Here is a 19441-nt window from a genome sequence, read left to right on the forward strand (position 1 = left end):
AGCGATCGCGTGCCATTTCTGAATGGCAGGACCCTGCTGCCATTCCACGCCTGGCCCACTCTCGCTGCCATGCCAATGCCATTGTGCTGCAAAAGTCTTTTAAAAAATTAGATTAGATTAGATTAGATTAGATTAGATTAGATTACTTACAGTGTGGAAACAGGCCCTTCGGCCCAACAAGTCCACACCGACCCGCCGAAGTGCACCCACCCAGACCCATTCCCCTACACCTAACACTACGGGCAATTTAGCATGGCCAATTCACCTAACCTGCACATTTTTGGAGTGTGGGAGTTAACCGGAGCACCCGGAGGAAACCCACGCAGACACGGGGAGAATGTGCAAACTCCACACAGTCAGTCGCCCGAGTCGGGAATTGAACCCAGGTCTCTGGCGCTGTGAGGCAGCAGTGCTAACCACTGTGCCACCGTGCCGCTCACAATGAATGAGAGAAAATAAAACAGCAGAAACAAAAACAAAATGAAAGCAAGCAGACAGAAGCAGATGTTCCCTGAGCTCAAGAGCCTGCATGCATCCCTGCTACTCCGCTGCCAATCTGGATTTTCTGTTGCCTCTCACTGCGTGAGTGTTTGCTGCCCCATATGTTTTAATGCCTGGCAAACATAGAGAGTAGGTACTTTAATAAGTTCCCTGCTGATTCTGAAGGCCCATTCTAAAGGACTCGGATCATTGTCACTACATGTATTTGTATCAATGCATGGATTGATTGTAATGATGGGCTTGATGTCTCTGCCCTTTCTAACATTATATTTATTACAGGCATCTTAAAGAGCCCAAGGAAATGGATGTTTCCTCACTCAACCCTCTATGTAACATATATCCTCTGCTTCCTGCTGATCGCTGTGTGTGTCAGTGTGACGGTGTCCTATGGCATGTTATTTCCCAACCATGTCGTGCTAATGTGGCTGATTTCTGCATTCTTCTCCTTCCTGACCTCGTTCTTTGTTCTGGAACCTATAAAGGTGAGCTCATCTTGGTCTACGAATGAGAACAGGAGAGCAAGTTACCCAAATTAATATTATGATTTGGAGATGCCGGTGTTGGACTGGGGTGTACAAAGTTAAAAATCACACAACACCAGGTTATAGTCCAACAGGTTTAATTGGAAGCATACTAGCTTTCGGAGCGATGCTCCTTCATCAGGTGATTGTGGAGGGCTCGATCGTAACACAGAATTTATAGCAGAAATTTACAGTATGATGTAACTGAAATTATACATTGAAGAATTGATTGTCTGTTAAGCCTTTCATCTGTTAGAATACAGTGATAGTTTCACTTCTTTCATGTGTAAATCACAAAACCCTTTTTTTTAAAGTTGCATTCTCGGGTTAACTGTTAACAATGGTGATAGCTAGACAATATGTTGAAGGTGTTAGCCCCCTGTGTTCTCTGTCTATGACCTGATGTTTAGATTGATTCTAATCTAAAAAGTGAGATAGCAGAGTTTTACATAAATTCATGCAGTTTCTGAGCTCAGAGTTCTACATGAATGTATGCAGTTTTTGAGCAAAGTACAATGTAACTCTGCAAGTACAAATTCACCCCACAAAATATATGTGTGCATGTGGGCCTTTGTCTGTGTGTGTGTGTCTGTCTGGGTTGGGGGTTGTGAGTGTGAGAAAGTGTGTGTGTGTGTAGTGAGTGCAGACGTGCACACAGACACCCACACACACCCTTATAGACACATACACTCCCACACTCACACATGCACCCCCTCACAGACTTAAGACACTCTGCACTCACTACACACACACACACACACACACTTTCTCGCACTCACAACCCCCACCCCAGACAGACACACACACACAGACAAAGATCCACATGCACACATATATTTTGTGTGGTGAATTTGTACTTGCAGAGTTACATTGCACTTTGCTCAAAAAACTGCATAAATTCATTCTTTGAGCCCTTTTTCACCAAGTACTGCATCTAGTCGCCTCTTGAATACATTCAAAGGTTTGACATCAACTACTTCCTGTGGTAAGGGCTCACCACTCTTTGGGTGAAGAAATGTCTCCTCATATTCGTCCTAAGTGGTCTACTCGAATCCTCAGACTGTAACCCCTGGTTCTGAACACACCCACCACCAGAAACATCCTCCCAGGATCTACTCTGTCTAGTCCTGTTAGAATTTTACAAGTCTCCAAGAGATTCTCCCCTCATTCATCTGAACTCCAGCGAAAATAATCCTAACCCAGTCAGTCAATCTCTCCTCATATGTCAGTCCCACCATCCCTGGAATCAGCCTGGCAAACCTTTGCTACGCTCCCTCGAGAGCAAGAGCACCCTTCATCAGAAAAGGAGACCAAAACTGTAAACAATATTCTAGGTGTGGCCTCACCAATCCTGTATAACTGCAACAACACATCCCTGCTCCTGTATTTGAAATGTCTCACAATGTAGGCCAACATACCATTTGCCTTCTTTACTGCCTGCTTACCTTCAGTGACTGGTGCACAAGGGCACCCAGGTCGCACTGCATACTCCCCTTTCCCAACTAATAGCCACTCGGGTAGTAACCTGCTGCCTTGTTTTTCTTCCAAAATGAATACCCTCACATTGGTTGAGGGACGGGCATGATTGACAACTAAATATTCCAGGATATAGATGCTTCAGGCGGGATAGAGAGGGAGGTAAAAGGGGTGAAAGAGTTGCATTACCAGTCAGAGAGGATATCCCAGCTGTGCTGAAGGAGGGTACTATGTACGACTCGAGCAGTGAGGCAATACGGGGAGAGCTCAGAAATAGGAAAGGTGTGGTAACGATGTTGGGGCTGTGCTCCAGGCCTCCCAACAGTGAGCATGAGATAGAGGTACAAATATGTAAACAGATATGGAAAGATGGAAATATTTGGTTGCAGCATGGAGCTCTGCAGTTTTAGCTGATCCTCTAGATGGGTATCTGTCATTTGTGACCTTAAGGGCGTCTTGATTTTGGTTAAGTAGGAGAATGTAGATTCGCAGCAATAAGTGGTTGAAAAGCAAGAAAGCATTTTTCGTGTATGTTGCCGAAGGCATGGGTATTCTATTGCATTTTTCCATATTTCAATCGGATCTTTCTTAGCATCAAATAAGGACTTTAAAATGTCTTCTTCTGAGAGCTCAATTAATTCCATCTGTAGTTCTTTAGGAGCCTTGGAGACATCAACCAGGTCAGGTTGAAATGCTAATTTGAGTGTGATGTCATGATTCTCAAAGTCAGAGAACCTTTCATTGTATTCTCCAATTAATAAGTCTATAACAGCTGCATAGTCTTCAAACGATTCACAAGAATCCTCCTGTTCCTTAGTGACCTTTGCTAACTGGGGAAAATGTTCATCTGAAATTTTCTTTTGAAGAAAAGGCCACAGACAATGGCCTAGAAGGCTGCAGGTTCCCCACCCCTGGCTTTGGCTGTTTCGTTCAGGCACCAGTGGGTATTGATTTGGCCTTATTCAGAGATCCTCACACAGAGAAAGCATGGGACAGAGATCCTTAAGTAGAGAGGCTCCCGCAGAGACAATACAGTGTGACTAACATACATCCCAACTGTTTGAAGAAAATCATGAGACTGTGGTAGATTGTGAGGAAATTATTTCAGTGCTACGCAATCTTCCGTAAATTGTGATGAAAAGATAAGGGATTCAGGAACACCCAGCAATTAGACTAAATCTCAGTCATTTACACACTGCACAACAACACTTCCAAGTTGTGAGATTTATAAAACAAATGTAGCGAGAGGCAGTGATTGCTTGTCAGGATTCACTACTAGAGAATTGCTGCAAATAACAATTCATGAATTCCTAAATACTCAGCCCGTTCAGGGAGATCATGGTGAGCTAACTTTCAGAGGGAGATGGTGGTTGATGCTGAACACCAGTGGACCTGACTCCCAGGCTGTTGCTCTAGAGACAAAGGTTCAAAGCCCACCTGGTAGAATTTAAATACAATTAATTAAATCTGAAAATTGAAAATTAGTCACAGTGATGGTAAGGATGAAACTATTTTTTCTTCTAAAAACTCATCTGTTTCACTACTCTTCTGTGTGGAAGAACATCTTCTCTGTTACCTAGTCTGGCCTGCACATGACTCCAGTCCCAAAGTAATGTGACTGACTCATTCAAGTGTAATTAGGGGTGAACAACAAGTGCAGAACCTGCCGTGTGATATATCCCACAAAGGAAAAGAAAAACGCTGTACTGTGCTGCACAATACATGTTTGGGTTCATGTAGAGAGGTTGTGTTTTCTGCCTAAAAGGTGCTAACCTTAAAAGTGTTCTGTTGGAAGAAGGGGAACACGTATGAGCAGTGGGACACTTCTTAGGGTTGGCATTAGTTAGTGAATGTTACTGTTTAACTCTTGAAGTTTGCAAAAAGAAGGGATTTAATCTGCTTTTCCTCTCTTGGGTTCCCATGTAGGTTTTGTGTGAGGCCGTGATCCTCGCACTATTTACCAAACCAGTAGATGCTGATGAGGACGATAACTTAGTTGAGGAACCTTTGGTTAAGAAGACATCAGAACGAATTGGCAAAGTCCGAGCGCCATACGGTTACAGCCTCTTGCAGGCTAAAGAGGAGGCACGGAAAGTGAGAGCACTGCACACATTGATGAAGGTACAACATTTACAGAATATTTACACAGCTACCATTTGGGAACTTTGTACAGAATGTATTTACTAATACAGAATAGAATGTGATCTGACTGAGGTGTTTAAATTTAAAAACATGTTAAACACAATTGATACAAAGTGTATATTCAAGGTTGAATCTGATAAGACTTTAGGACATGGAATCAGGGGATATGGGAAAAGGGTGAAATGTGAAGCCAATAATTTTATTGAACAGGCAATCGAGTGTGAAGGCCAAGTTGGGAAACTCCTGCTCCTATACCTTCTGATCTTATTCATTGATTGGTAGGTCGTGCCAAGATCAAGAGAATATGTATCTGAAGGTCTTCTTCAAACAAAAGGGAGTGGAAACCTGGAACTGTTGACCCAAAGGCTTTCAGTACTGAGCATCATTGGAATTGTCAAGTTTGCAGGGGTAGATTATTGGTCAGTAAAGGTAGAGAGTAAGGAACCTTTTTTTTCTTTGTTCATCCACGGGATGAGAACTTCGCTGGCTAGGGCAGCATTTACTACCCATCCCTAATTGCCCAGAGGGCAGGTAAGTGTCAAGCACATTGTTGTGGGTGTGGAGTCACATGTAGGCCAAATCAGGTGAGGATGGCAGATTTCCTTCCCTGAAGTACATTAGTGAACCAGATGGGTTTTCCCAACAATCGACAGTCAGTAGATTCTTAATTCCAGATTTTTTTTCTATTAAATTATAATTCCACAATCTGCCATGGCGGGATTTGAACCCGGGTCCCCAGAAATTTACCTGGTTCTCTGGATTAACAGTCCAGTGGTAATACCACTAAGCCATTGCCAAAAATGTTTAAATGTAGTTGACAGGTAGATTATTCTTTAAGCAATTGAATGGTGGAACAGGCTGAAGAAGCCGTATACCCATTCCCCATTCCTTGTGCAATGTGGTCAGATGATACAAAGTCACAGAGTTGATACAGAGCAAAGCGAGGCCATTTGACCCATTGTATCTGTACTGACTCTCTGGGGAGCAATTCACCTCATGCCACTCTACTTTCTACTCTCTCGCCTTGCTGTTTCTTCATTTTCAGATAAAAACAAAGTCCACTCTTGAATAACTCAACTGAAGCTGCCTCCAAAGTACATTCAGATGTCTCAGATCCTAAATCCTTACTGTGTGGAAAAGATTCATTTCATCTCACCATTGCTTCTTCGGCCCTCTGGGGGTTTCACAATCTTTTCACCAGTGGGAAGAGGTTTTTTTTTCAATTTGCATTGTCCTTCAAGGTTTTGAACGTCTCTATCAAATATCCTCTCAATCTTCCCTTCTTCAAGAAGAACAATCCCAACTTCTCCAATATATCCTTCCAACTAAAGTTCCTCATCTGTGGAATCATTATCATGAAACTTTTCTGCAACCTCTTTAGATTAGATTACTTACAGTGTGGAAACAGGCCCTTCGGCCCAACAAGTCCACACCGACCCTCCGAAGAGCAACCCACCCCCCTACATTTACCCCTTCACCTAACGCTACAGGCAATTTAGCTTGGCCAATTCACCTAACCTGCACATTTTTGGACTGTGGGAGGAAACCAGAGCACCCAGAGGAAACCCACGCAGAGAATGTGCATACTCCACACAGATAGTTCCTGAGGCGGGAATTGAACCTGGGTCTCTTGCGCTGTGAGGCAGCAGTGCTAACCATTGTGCCACTGCGTCGCTCACTTTAATGATCTCACATACTTCAAAAAGGTGTATCCAGAACTGGTCATAAACCTCCACCTGAGACCAAACTACTGTTAGATACAGGTTTAACATAATTCAAAGTTTGTGCGAAGATTTGTAGCTCGGGTGCTCGTTGTTGTGGTTCTGTTCGCCGAGCTGGAAGTTTTTGTTGCAAACGTTTCATCCCCTGGCTAGGCGACATCATCAGTGCTTGGGAGCCTCCTGCGAAGCGCTTCTTTTTCCTTCGGTGTTTATAGTGGTCTGTTCCTGCCGCTTCCGGTTGTCAGTTTCAGCTGTCCACTGAAACCATGCAAGGACTGCACAAAACACTATATAGGACAAACAGGAAGACAGCTAACAATCCGCATACATGAACATCAACTAGCCACGAAACGACACGACCAGCTATCCTTAGTAGCCACACACGCAGACAACAAGCAACATGAATTCAACTGGGACAACACTACTATCATAGGGCAAGCCAGACAGAGAACAGCCAGGGAATTCCTAGAGGCATGGCATTCATCCACAAACTCCATCAACAAACACATCAACCTGGACCCAATATACCAACCGCTACAGCGGACAGCTGAAACTGACAACCGGAAGCGGCAGGGACAGACCACTATAAACACCGGAGGAAACATCAAAGAAGCGCTTCACAGGAGGCTCCCAAGCACTGATGATGTCGCCTAGCCAGGGGATGAAACGTTTGCAACAAAAACTTCCAGCTCGGCGAACAGAACCACAACAACGTTCAACATAATCTTCTTAGTTAATACTCTGTACCCCTATTCGCCAAACCTGGGGCATAGTGTGCTTTATTAACCTGCTGTTGCCTCAACTAATATTATTCAAATGAAGTTGGAAATTTACCACTTGGTCTGCCTCAGCACCATGCAGGGGGTCTGCTATTCATTGAGATCACCTGTTAACTACATCAAATAGTTGCCTGAAGGCTGGTCATTATTTAGCATCTTCAATACAGCAAAATATCCCATTAAAAAACACAAGTTCTTGGAGTAGAATTAGGCCATTTGGCCCATTGATCGTGTCTGATATGTTTCTCAACTCTATTTTCCTGCTCTCACCCTGTAACCATTGAGCCCCTTATCAATTAAGAACCTATCTATTGCTGTTTTAATGAGTTGGCCTCCACAGCCTTCTGCAGCATTAGGTCCACAGATTCACCACCCTCTGCCTGAAGAAATTCCTCCTTACCTCAGTTCTAAAGACTCATCCCTTCAATTCAGAGGCTGTGCCTTTGGGTTCTAGTCTGTCCTACTAGTGGAAACATCTCCACATCCACTCTATCCAGGCTTCTCAGTATTCTGTAAGTTTCAATGAGATCCTCCTTCAACTTCTAAACTCCGAGTGCAGACCCAGAGTCCACAAGCCCTTCACCCCCACAATCATTTGTGTAAACCTCCTCCGGAGCCCTCCAACACCTGCATCTTCTTCCTTAAACATGGGGCACAAACTGCTCACAATATTCCAGATGCAGTCACCAGTCCATCTCTGCACTAGCACACTAGCTCTCTTGATACAAATGCAAACATTGCGTTTGCTTTCTTCATGCCACCTAAAGCTGCATGTTAGCCTTAAGAGTATCCTAAACTAGGATTCCAAAGCCTTTTGTGTTTCAGATTTCTGCAGCTTTTCCTCATTTAGAAAATAATCTATTCAATTATGCTTCATACCAAAGTGCGTAACCTCACATTTGCCCACATTGTATTCCATCTACCACTTCTTTGCCCATTTTGCTTCCAAGGCATTTGAGGTTGGAAAATAAATTTCCTGGGTAATTAAAAACATGGCTTGGCTTTAAACAGAATCTCAAATTGGGGGGAAAGAGAAATACTGGGTTTCAGGTTGTAGGGATAATCTGGATAAGAGGTCCAAAGCATAGGGGAAAACACAGAATTGGAAAAACAGAAGATGGAAGTAGAAGATGAGATTGGAGAAAGATCTGGAGGCAGGGAGGAGCAAGGCTATGGATGGATTTATTGAGAAGGTTTAGAATGTGTCTCTGTCAAGCTGCTGGAATATTTATTCCTAGTGGAATTCCTTTCTCTTGTAGAATTGTGTTGTGCACACAATCTTCCTCCTGGTGGTGCTCATCGTTAACTACCAAGGCTGTTACCAAAGCGCCAATGGCCACCTTCTGCGAGCCTCCATTCGACAGTCCATTGTTGGAAGAACTCTGCACTCATCCAACTTTAGTACTATCCAGAGGTCAGTGATTTGAAGCACATCATGCTCTTTCTCCACTGATCCCCTGTCCTATTCTACTCCTGAAATCTCACTGTCCATGTGAACTCAGAAGACTGTAGTTACACCCAGCTCATGGGGCCTTGCTCATTCTGCTGTAATCTTCAGCTTCTTTTCTCTACTGCAAGCCATCTTCTTAAACACAGGTCTCCTGTTTCCTCTCCCTCCACCTAAAACAATTGTATATGTTGCATTTGTAAAGCTATAAGGTCTTAACCAATACCAAAACCAAGCATACGTGAGAAAAAGGATTTAGAGTTCAACTTGCATGAATTGTCAAAAGTCCGATTTTCTTACAAATAAAGCTGCATTTTTACTGAAGACTGATTCTCTTCTCAAAATATCTTCTTGCTGATGTTGCATTTCTTTTTGATAAATCTATTTATCGAGAAGGTACTAGAAATCTTAAAACGCATTAAGGTACATGAGTCCCTAGGACCTGATGAAATGTATCCCAGGACTTTGTGGGAGCCTCGGGAGGAAAATTGCAGAGATGTTTGTATCATCAACAGCCACGGGTACAGTGTCCGAAGGTTGGAGGGTTGCTAATATTGTGCCATTATTTAAGAAAGGCTGCAGGGAAATGCCTGGGAGTTCCAGACCGGTAAGCCAACTGGCTATGGTGGGTGTCAGAGGGGTTTCTGAGACACAGGATCTACAGGCATTTGGAGAGACAAAGATTCATTAGGGATAGTCAGCATGGCTTTGTGCATGGGAAATCGTGTCTCACAAACTTGATTTGAGTTCTTTGAAGGAGTGACCAAGAAAGTAGATGAGGGTAGTGTGGTAGACAATGATATGGTGGGTTGTTGAGTAAGGTTAAATCTCATGTGATCCAGAGAAAGCGAGCCAATTGGATATAAAATTGGCTTGAAGGTAGAAGATTAATTTTTAAACTGTCGACTTGTGACCAGCAGCATGCCACAGGGATTCAGCACTTCATTTTTTAATAAAGATTTGGATAAGAATTTAAGGGATATGTTTAGTAAGTTTGCAGATGACACCACGATTAGTGGTATAGTGGATAGGGAAGAAGGTTATCTGAGAATACAGTGAGATCTTGATCAACTGAGCCAGTGAGCTGAGGAATGGTAGATGGAGTTTAATTTAGATAAATGCATTTTGGTAGACCAAACCAGACAGGACTTACACAGTCAATAGTAGGACCCTGGGGAGTGTTGTACAACAAATAGTTCTAGGATACAGGTTCATAGCTCCTAAAAAGTGGAGTTACAGGTAGACTGGGTGGTGAAGAAGGCTTTCAGCATGATAGCTTTGAGTACCGGAGATGTGACATCTTACAAGATGTACAAGTGTGTACTGCGTGCAGTTCTGGTCACCCTACTATAGAAAGGATATTATTAAATTGGAAAGCATATAGAAAAGATTTGCTTAGATAGTACGTGGACTAGAAGGTTTGAGTGATAAAGGACAGGCTGGATAGGCCGGGACATTTTTCTATGGAGTGTTGGAGACTGAGGAGTGACCTTCCAGAGGTCGATAAAGTAATGAGAGCCATAGATAAAATAGGTAGCCAACAACCTTTCCCCGTGGTAGGTCAGTCTAAGATGAGGGAGCAAAGTTTTAAGATGAGGGGCGAGAAATACCAAAGGGTTGAGAGGGGCAATTTTTAAAATATTGTTCCTGAGATGTGGGTGGCACTGGCCAGGCCAGCATTTATTGTCCATCCCTAGCACAGTTAAGAATCAACCACATTGCAGTGGGTTTGGAGTCATATGTAGGCCAGACCAGGTAAGGATGGCAGATCTCCTCTGGCTCCTGGTTTTGCCAATTAAATTTTGCCTGATCTATAATAAATCACATCTTGATTTAACATAGGAGTCAAAGGCCTTCGCGACATCATCATATTTATCAATTTCTGCTTCTACCTCTGATGAGAGTGAGCAGCACTTTTGCCAAACACGCTCAAAAATACACCAGGCTTCTGATCAAGGCCTGAGGGAGTGACAAACCTGCTAAAATGTCAGTGTCAGTTAGTTCAATAAATAGTTAGACAATGCCCTTCACATAGTTTGGGGGCTCCAGTAAACGCTGTTTCCATCATTGGGTGTATTTACACAATGAGTTTGGAGGAAGAATTTTTATGGACCTGATGGGGAGAAGTCAGTTATCCAGAGGGTGACTCACCCACAGTGGTCAAACTTAGAAAGTCACGCCCACACAAGCTTTGAGTATTGACACATTTATTTGTGATATCACAGGGAGGAACAAGGAGACCAACTCGATCTGATGGTCCCAAGTCACTCCGACGAAATGCAGAGAGTTGTGAGATTTTATAGGTTACAATTAGCTAACAATGAGCAGACTGTTAATTACAGAATAATGGGCAGGCATAGGGCAAGGTGCCCAGCATTAGCTCCAGTCACGTAGCGTCTGGACAGAGTCGGTTAGAAGCTGATCAGCAGGCGTTGCAAAGAGAAGACTGGCTTCATACAAAGAGAAGAATTTGTTTATCAGGTATCTGCACAGATGCAAGGGCAACCATCTCAGGCAGACGTGGAAAACAAGCTTTCTACAAGGCAGGCACTAAATATGAGGCAAAATGGTTTCCACACATTAGTGTGGGACAAAATGGCTTCCACAATTCTTCCACAGTTCCCGTCCTTTTGTCCACATTGTGCAGGGTTTCCTCTCCTCTGTGATTTTTCTTCCATTGCTCTAGTGTCTTGGAAATTCTTCAGCTATTGCATTTGACATACACCAGGTTACTCTACAGGGCCTTCCTTGCTGCTTGGTTCAATGGGCCTGATGACCATGTGCCATCATGTTGTGTGATCAGCCCAGTCACCCAGACCCTTGAAAGTGAACATCAAAAACCTCATTAAAAACAAGTAGCCCAGTAGCTATTATTGGGTTAGAGCTAAAGTTAACCCTGTACTACAAACACAGTGGAAGGACGAGAAGAGAACACAATTGACAGTTTAAGATTAAAATTAGTGAATGCAGCTTAGTCTGGATATGTTCAATATGTTCAATACCCATGCCCATCTCCCTTTGACTAATGCACCTAACGCTATGGGCAATTTAGCATGGCACATCTTTTGGATTGTGGGAGGAAACCGGAGCACCCAGAGGAAACCCATGCAGACGTGGGGAGAATTTGCAAACTCTACATAGACAGATGTTGAAGAAGCATTTGTTTTGTTGGATGGGATAGGGTTCAAATGTTTAATGAGTTGTCTCTCTCTCTCCAGTTTACTCCAGTGTCTTTCAGTACTGTCAATGACTCTGTCCAGTCTAACCCATTAAACATTTGAACCTTATCCCCACTCACTGTTTAACGACCATTAGCCAATGGTCTATCCATTCCAATATATTACCTCTGACACACTGGACTCTTATTCATGATTTAACCTTTTGTGACATACCTTGTCAATTATCTTTTATTTTAGATTAGATTACACTGTAGATTCCCTACAGTGTGGAAACAGGCCCTTTAGCCCAACAAGTCCATACTGACCCTCCGAAGAACAACCCACCCAGACCTATCTCCCTTTGACTAATGCACCTAACGCTATGGGCAATTTAGCATGGCCAATCCACCTGACCTGCACATCTTTTGGATTGTGGGAGGAAACCGGAGCACCCAGAGGAAACCCACACAGACATGGGGAGAATGTGCGAACTCTACATATACAGTCACCCGAGGCTGGAATTGAACCCAGGTCCCTGGCTATGTGAGGCAGCAGTGCTAACCACTGAGCCACCACGCTGCCCTTGAGCCACTGTGCTGCCTTAATTCTGCAGGGTTTCCCTCTATGCACTCTGGTTGAGATTTCATTGAAAAACTAATGTACTAGACAAACACCATGTCCCCTTCATGAAGCCATGCTGACTCTACTCGATTACATTATAATTTTTCAAATGTGCTATTATTACTTCCTTAATGATTGATTCCAACATTTTTCAAGCAATAGCTGTTGGGCTAATCGACCTATAGTTACCCATTTATTGGCCTCTTTCTCTCTTTCTGAATAAGAGTGTCGGCGGCTTCCAAACCTCTACTTCTCCAGAATCCAAGACTTTTGGAAAATTGCATCCAATGCATCCAATATCTCTGTAGCACCTTCTTTTAGGATCTGAGGATCCAAGCCTTCAGGGTCAGGAACCTTTCAGCATTTAGCCCAATAAGTTTGCCTATTACTATTTCTCCAGTGATGGTGACAGTACTTTGTTTCTTTGTGGTATTCTTTAGTATTAATGGGGTGTTTGTAGTATCTGCCACTGTAAAGACTGAGGCAAAATATCTGTTTAACTCCTCTGTCATTTCCTTATTCCCCATAACTATATCCCCAGATTCATTTTCTAAGGGCCGATGTTCACTTTGACTTCTTTCTTCTTTTCTATATTTAAAGAAGTTCTTATTGTCAGTTCTTATAATTCTCACTAGTTTCCTCTCATAGTTTCTTTCCTCTCTCTTTATTGTGTTTTTTAGTCCTCCGCTTTATTCTGAATTTATCCCAATCTTCAAGTCGATCACTGACTTTTGCCTCACTATATACTTCTTTTCAACTTAATATTAGCCATAGTTGATTTATACCTCTCTTAGAATTTTCCTCCTTACTTGAATGCATTTTTGCTGATTCATGGCAGATGAATATGTGGCTGGAAAGATAGTACAGGAGAGTGGGTTGGGATGGGTGGGTTGGGACTGGCTCTGGGGACGATGCCACCTGGACAAGTGAACTGGTTGCATCTGGACAGAACTGGGAATGATTTCTTGTGGGACATTTTGCTTATGCTGTTGTGAGTGCTTTAAACTAACTTGGGAAGGGTGTAGGAACCAAGAAAGAGTATTAGAGAAGAAATACCAATGTGTATGAAATATTTGGATAGACAGAATAGTACTTTAATAGATGAAGTCAGAGTGTAGGAGGAAAAAAGTGTAAATCAGGGTGACTGTGCCTGTTTGTGAATGTACAGAGTATAGGAAATAAGGTTGGGGAATTTACAGATCTATATGGCCATGTGAAAATAGGATGGAGTGATAACAGTAATCTGGTCTAAGGAAGGGGAAGACTAAACACATATTCCTGGGTACATGTGTTTAGAAAAGATAGTGAGGGAAAGGAGGAGAGGTAGTGGTCATGGTTAAGCAGTGCTGGACAAAGAGGATGTTCTGGGGGGTTCTGGAGCTACAGAACAAAAAAGGTTCAATTACATTGCTGGGTATAGTCTATAGACTGCCAACCAATTGGAAGGATGCAGAGGAATAAATCTGCAGATTGGGGACTTTAAGTAGCTGAATGCAGACTGGGACAGTGGAGGCAGTAAGAGTGGAGAGGGTCAAGTCTCCCTGGATTTTGTTCAGGAACATTTCCTACAGCAGTATATGTCCAGTCCAATTAGAAAAGGATGGATTGTTGGAAATGAGGTGGGCCAAATAGATCGAGTGATCATTGCTGACATTGTGCGAGCAGGATGTCTAGCTCTTCCTTCATCCACCTCAGGGACATGATATAAAAGGGTGGGATAAAAATGGAGGAAGCCCTGTCTGTTCAGAGACTGTTGCCAAGAATTTGATTGTGAACTGGGATCCTGGACAGTACCAGATGATTTGCCAAACTATGCAGACGTCGGCTGCCAGATTGGAATTGTTAAGCTTCTCGAACCTGCTCAGAGCACTGCATTCATTAATCTATTCTTTTCACCCTCAATAGACGTGCTCTCTGCAGCCTTGATACACACCCTGCGATTATTTCCTTTTTTCTTTGAAATTGTTGTGATCTAGATGGAGAATAATACTGGGGAATATAGTAATTTATATTTCAAACATCAGTATTAACATCAAAACCCTGCCAATCAGATGTAATATGGGCTAAATACGAAATGAACTTTATCTACATTTATCACATCAAACACTCCCAGGTACAGCATGGAGTTAGATACAAACTAAAGCTACCTCTACACATTTAAACTGAAAGTAATGTTACCTCTTCACTGTCACCATCAAACACTACCAGGACAGGTACAATATGGGGCTAGATACAAATTAAAGCTACCTCTATTCTTTTAAACTAAAGGTAAACAGAGTGGAAAGCTCCTTTGATTATTTTAAACTGAAAGTAAAGTTCCCGCGACACTGTCCTCATCAAACACTCAGGACAGGGACCGCACATGGTTAGCTACCGAGAAAAACTCCCTTTACACAGTCCCCCGACCAAAACCTCCCAGGGCTGGGATGGCATCGAGTTAGATATAGAGTAAAAATTGTTCTACAATGTTCCTAACAAATGCTGCCAGGGCATGGGCAGCATGCGCTTAGATACAGAGTAAAGCTCCCTTAATTTTTGTAAGCTAAAAAAGTAACGCTTGATCTACTCTTTTAAACTGAAAGTAAAGCTACTTCTACATTGTCCCCACCCCCACCAAATATGTCCAGGACAGGTGCAAAACAGGGCTAGATACAATGTGAAACCCCCTATTTTCTTTTAAATGGAAGCTACCTCTACACTGCCATCAAACTCTCCCAGGACATGTACAGCACAAGGTTAGTGGGTGGCACGGTGGCACAGTGGTTAGCACTGCTGCCTCACAGCGCCAGAGACACAGGTTCAATTCCCGCCTCAGGCGACTCTCTATGTGGAGTTTGCACATTCTCCCAGTGTCTGTGTGGGTTTCCTCTGGGTGCTCCGGTTTCCTCCCACAGTCCAAAAATGTGCAGGTTAGGTGAATTGGCAAGGCTAAATTGCCCATAGTGTTAGGTGAAGGGGTAAATGTAGGAGAATGGGTCTGGGTGGGTTGCGCTTTGGCGGGTCGGTGTGTACTTGTTAGGCCGAAGGGCCTATTTCCACACTGTAAGTAATCTAAAAAAAAATACAGAGTAAAGCTCCCACTCCAGTGCACCGACACTGTGTCTCACCACTAATCTGTTACTGGTCAAAATCCCACTCTAGTGGCTTTTCTGAGTGTGTCCATGCCTAGTAAGTCAGGGTTTGAAACTGTCCCAACATATTGTCTTCTATTCCATCAGAATCTGGAAGCTTACACAGAGATGGGTTTATGCTGATTGAGGATTGTGTTTGTTTGACAGGCCAGCTGATTTCTGGCGATGGCTGAGTACTGTGTTGCTGCCTCTGCTATACAATAACCCCCAGCTGACATTGCTCGGAGTACTACAGCTTCAACATGTCCGGTCCCAGGAAGGTATGAATGCAGATAGCTGTGTTAACTTTCCAGTGTTCCAGTTAAGACTAACTGAGCTGGAGGTTAGGCTGGGAGAGCCCTGCAGAGGGAATATCCTTCTTTCTTTGTGAACTAAATTATACAGTGACAAATTCAATGTTGTAGCTTGTCAAAATTTAATAATTATGTTTTAGCAAATTAAACCTTCTTTACAAAATCCATGCTCTTAAATAGAGATAAGGACTGGATCGTACTACATTTTGACTCAGTGTCATTTTTGTCGATCTTCATGGAAGGTTTCTGTCTGAGACCTGATGGGTTTTCTCACACTATTTGTCCAAACTCAGTTTGTTAACTACATACCCACTGCTGTGGCACTCCCTTCTCCTATATTAGCCCCATTCTCATACTTTCCCAGTTGCCTCTGTTGGAATGTCCTGGGATATAGTGGCATCTCTGGCAATGGTAATTTATTTAAAAGGCTGTTGTACACCCAGACCTGGATAGGAACCTTGAGGTCCTGGTGGGCACGCCCACTTCCCATACGACCAGCAGTGGAAGCCACTCCACCAGAGCCTGCCAGCCTGCTCTGAAGGTACCACATGGGACAATGTTAGATTAGATTAGATTAGATTAGATTAGATTACTTACAGTGTGGAAACAGGCCCTTCGGCCCAACAAGTCCACACCGACCCGCCGAAGCGCACCCACCCAGACCCATTCCCCTTCATTTACCCCTGCACCTAACACTACAGGCAATTTAGCATGGCCAATTCACCTAACCTGCACATTTTTTGGACTGTGGGAGGAAACCGGAGCACCCGGAGGAAACCCACGCAGACACGGGGAGAATGTGCAAACTCCACACAGTCGGTCGCCTGAGGCGGGAATTGAACCCGGGTCTCTGGCGCTGTGAGGCAGCAGTGCTAACCACTGCGCCACCGTGCCGCCCACACCTGGTATCCACATTCTGGAGAAACACCCAACAATGCAGGAAGAATGCCAATGACCTTCACTTGTCTGCCAGGTATGTGCCACCATCTGCTTTCTGATATCTCAGATTCATTCTATTCCTCCACCAACACTCCTCCTGTGCCACTGTCACTACTGCAGCAGCATTTCACAACTTGGTAGAAAATGGTCCAAAACAGGAGTACGTCATGTAGCAACGTGAGCCTGTTCTACCACTCAATTAGATCAAGGCTGATCTGTGGCCGAACATCATATCCCTGAAATGGAAAAGGTGAGGACAGGTTCTGGGGACTGAATAGTCATCTCATTTGCTGTTTGTCATTTTTATAAATGACCTGGAGGAGGGGTTAGAAGGTTGTGTGAGCAAGTTTGCGGATGATACGAAAGTCGGAGGAGTTGTTGACAGTGAGGAAGGATGTGGCAGGTTACAGCAGGATATAGAGAAGCTGCAGAGCTGGGCAGAAAGGTGGCAAATGGAATTCAATGTAGCTAAGTGTGAGGTGATTCACTTTGGGAAGAATAACAAAAAGATGGGGTACTGGGCTAATGGTCGGATACTTGGTAGTGTGGATGAGCAGAGGGATCTTGGTGTCCATGTACACAGATCTCTGAAAGTTGCCACCCAGGTAAATAGTGCGGTGAAGAAGTCATATGGCGTACTGGCTTTTATTGGTAGAGGAATTGAGTTCCGGAGTCCTGAGGTCATGATGCAGTTGTATAAGACTCTGGTGCGGCCGCATCTGGAATATTGTGTGCAGTTGTGGTCGCCATACTATAGGAAGGATGTGGAGGCACTGGAACGGGTGCAGAGGAGGTTTACCAGGATGTTGCCTGGTATGGAAGGAAGATCGTATGAGGAAAGACTGAGACACTTGGGGCTGTTTTCATTAGAGAAAAGAAGGTTTAGGGGTGACTTGATTGAGGTGTACAAGATGATTAGGGGGTTAGATAGGGTTGACAGTGTGAACCTTTTCCCGCGTATGGAGTCGGGTATTACAAGGGGGCATAGCTTTAAATTAAGGGGGGGTAGATATAGGACTGAAGTTAGGGGTAGGTTCTTCACTCAGCGAGTCGTAAGTTCATGGAATGCCCTGCCAGTAGCAGTGGTGGACTCTCCCTCTTTATGGGCATTTAAGCGGGCATTGGATAGGTATATGGAGGATAGTGGCTTAGTATAGGTTAGGTGGGCTTGGATCGGCGCAACATCGAGGGCCAAAGGGCCTGTACTGCGCTGTATTCTTCTATGTTCTATGTCATTCCATGATTCATCAACTCACTGTACAAGGAGAAGATGTTGGTCCTTACAGGTGAAGACTGTTCCTGGAACGATGCCAAAACCTCCGTGTCCTTGCAACCAAGGAAGACACCTTGTCCATTGTTGTGCTGCTCTCCCATTACCCCTACTGTGCATTTATTGCTGATATACCAACCCTTCCAGCCCGGTTGCAATGCCTTCTCTCTCTCTGTCCTGCAGGTACCAGAGGGATAGCCACAGTAATCGCCATCATGAGGCTGGCACTGTGAGCGATGACCTCTCCCACACCTGAAAAAGGGAGGAACAGACCTCAGAGGAAGCAATGGCAAGGCTGCCTCCTGAACGTCCCCCCAGTTCAGATACTGGCACCTTGGACAGGACAGGGAGGGAAGTAAAAGTGGGGGTGAAGTTGCATTACTGGTCAGGGATGATATCACGGCTGTACTAAAGGAGGACACTATGGAGGGCTTGAGCAGTGAGGTGTTATGGGTGGAGCTGAGAAATAAGAAGGGTGCAGTTACATTGTTGGGGCTGTATTACAGACCTCCCAACAGTGAGCGTGAGGTAGAAGAACAAATAGGTAAACAGATTATGGAAAGATGTAGAAGCAACAGGTTAGTGGTGATGGGAGATTTTAATTTTCCCAGCATTGACTGGGATACACTTAGTGTCAGAGGTCTGGATGGGGCAAATTTATAAAAAGTGCTCAGGAGAGTTTTCCAGAGCAGTATATCAATAGTCCGACGAGGGAAGGGGCCATACTGGACCTGGTGTTGGTGAATGAGCCAGGCCAGGTGGTAGAAGTTGCGGTGGGGGATTTCTTTGGGAACAGTGACCACAATTCTGTCAGTTTTAGAATACTGACAAAGATGAGGGTGGTCCTAAGGGAACAATGCTAAACTGGGCCAAGGCCAATTATATCAAAATTAGACAGGAGCTGGGAAATGTGGATTGGACACAGCTATTTGAAGGGAAGGCTACATTTGATATGTGGGAGGCTTTCAAAGATAGATTAAAGAAAGTGCAGGATAAGCATGTCCCATTGAAAGCAAAGGATAGGAAAGGCAAGATTCATGAAAAATGGATGACAAGAGACATTGTACGACTAGCCAAGAGGAAAAGGGAAGCATACATAAGGTCCAGGCAGCCAAGAACAGAATGGACCCTGGAGGAATATTGGGAGAGTAGGACCAGTCTTAAATGAGGAATCAAACAGGCTAAAAGGGGTCATGAATATAGCTTTAGTGAGCAGAATTAGAGAGAATCCCAAGGCCTTTTATTCTTATATAAGAAGCAAGCGGGTAACGAGAGAAAGGATTGGTTCACTAAAGGATAATGAAGGAAGGCTGTGTGTCGAACCTGAGAGAATGGGCGAGATTCTGAATGATTACTCTGAGGAGAGGGACATGATGAATGTTGAGATTAAAGATAGAAGTTTGATTAGTCTGGATCACATTGACATAAGTAGGGTAGGCTAG

The 19441-nt window shown here is 43.8% G+C and overlaps 1 protein-coding gene across 3 annotated transcripts in view; it reads left to right on the top strand.

The window, feature by feature from the left end:
- Positions 1–19441, top strand: part of pkd1b (polycystic kidney disease 1b) — a 397721-nt gene that overhangs the window by 328773 nt on the left and 49507 nt on the right. For all 3 annotated transcript variants that reach the window (XM_088000368.1, XM_088000369.1, XM_088000370.1), the window contains 4 exons: positions 781–983; positions 4425–4619; positions 8400–8554; positions 15645–15757. In XM_088000368.1, coding sequence (XP_087856494.1) covers positions 781–983; positions 4425–4619; positions 8400–8554; positions 15645–15757 — 666 coding nt within the window. The remainder of the gene's footprint in view (positions 1–780; positions 984–4424; positions 4620–8399; positions 8555–15644; positions 15758–19441) is intronic.

Source organism: Chiloscyllium plagiosum, unplaced genomic scaffold (genome assembly GCF_037043375.1).
Source record: "Chiloscyllium plagiosum isolate Xiang-an unplaced genomic scaffold, Cpla_swu_hap1 HiC_scaffold_25, whole genome shotgun sequence".
In the NCBI taxonomy this organism is placed as follows: domain Eukaryota; kingdom Metazoa; phylum Chordata; class Chondrichthyes; order Orectolobiformes; family Hemiscylliidae; genus Chiloscyllium; species Chiloscyllium plagiosum.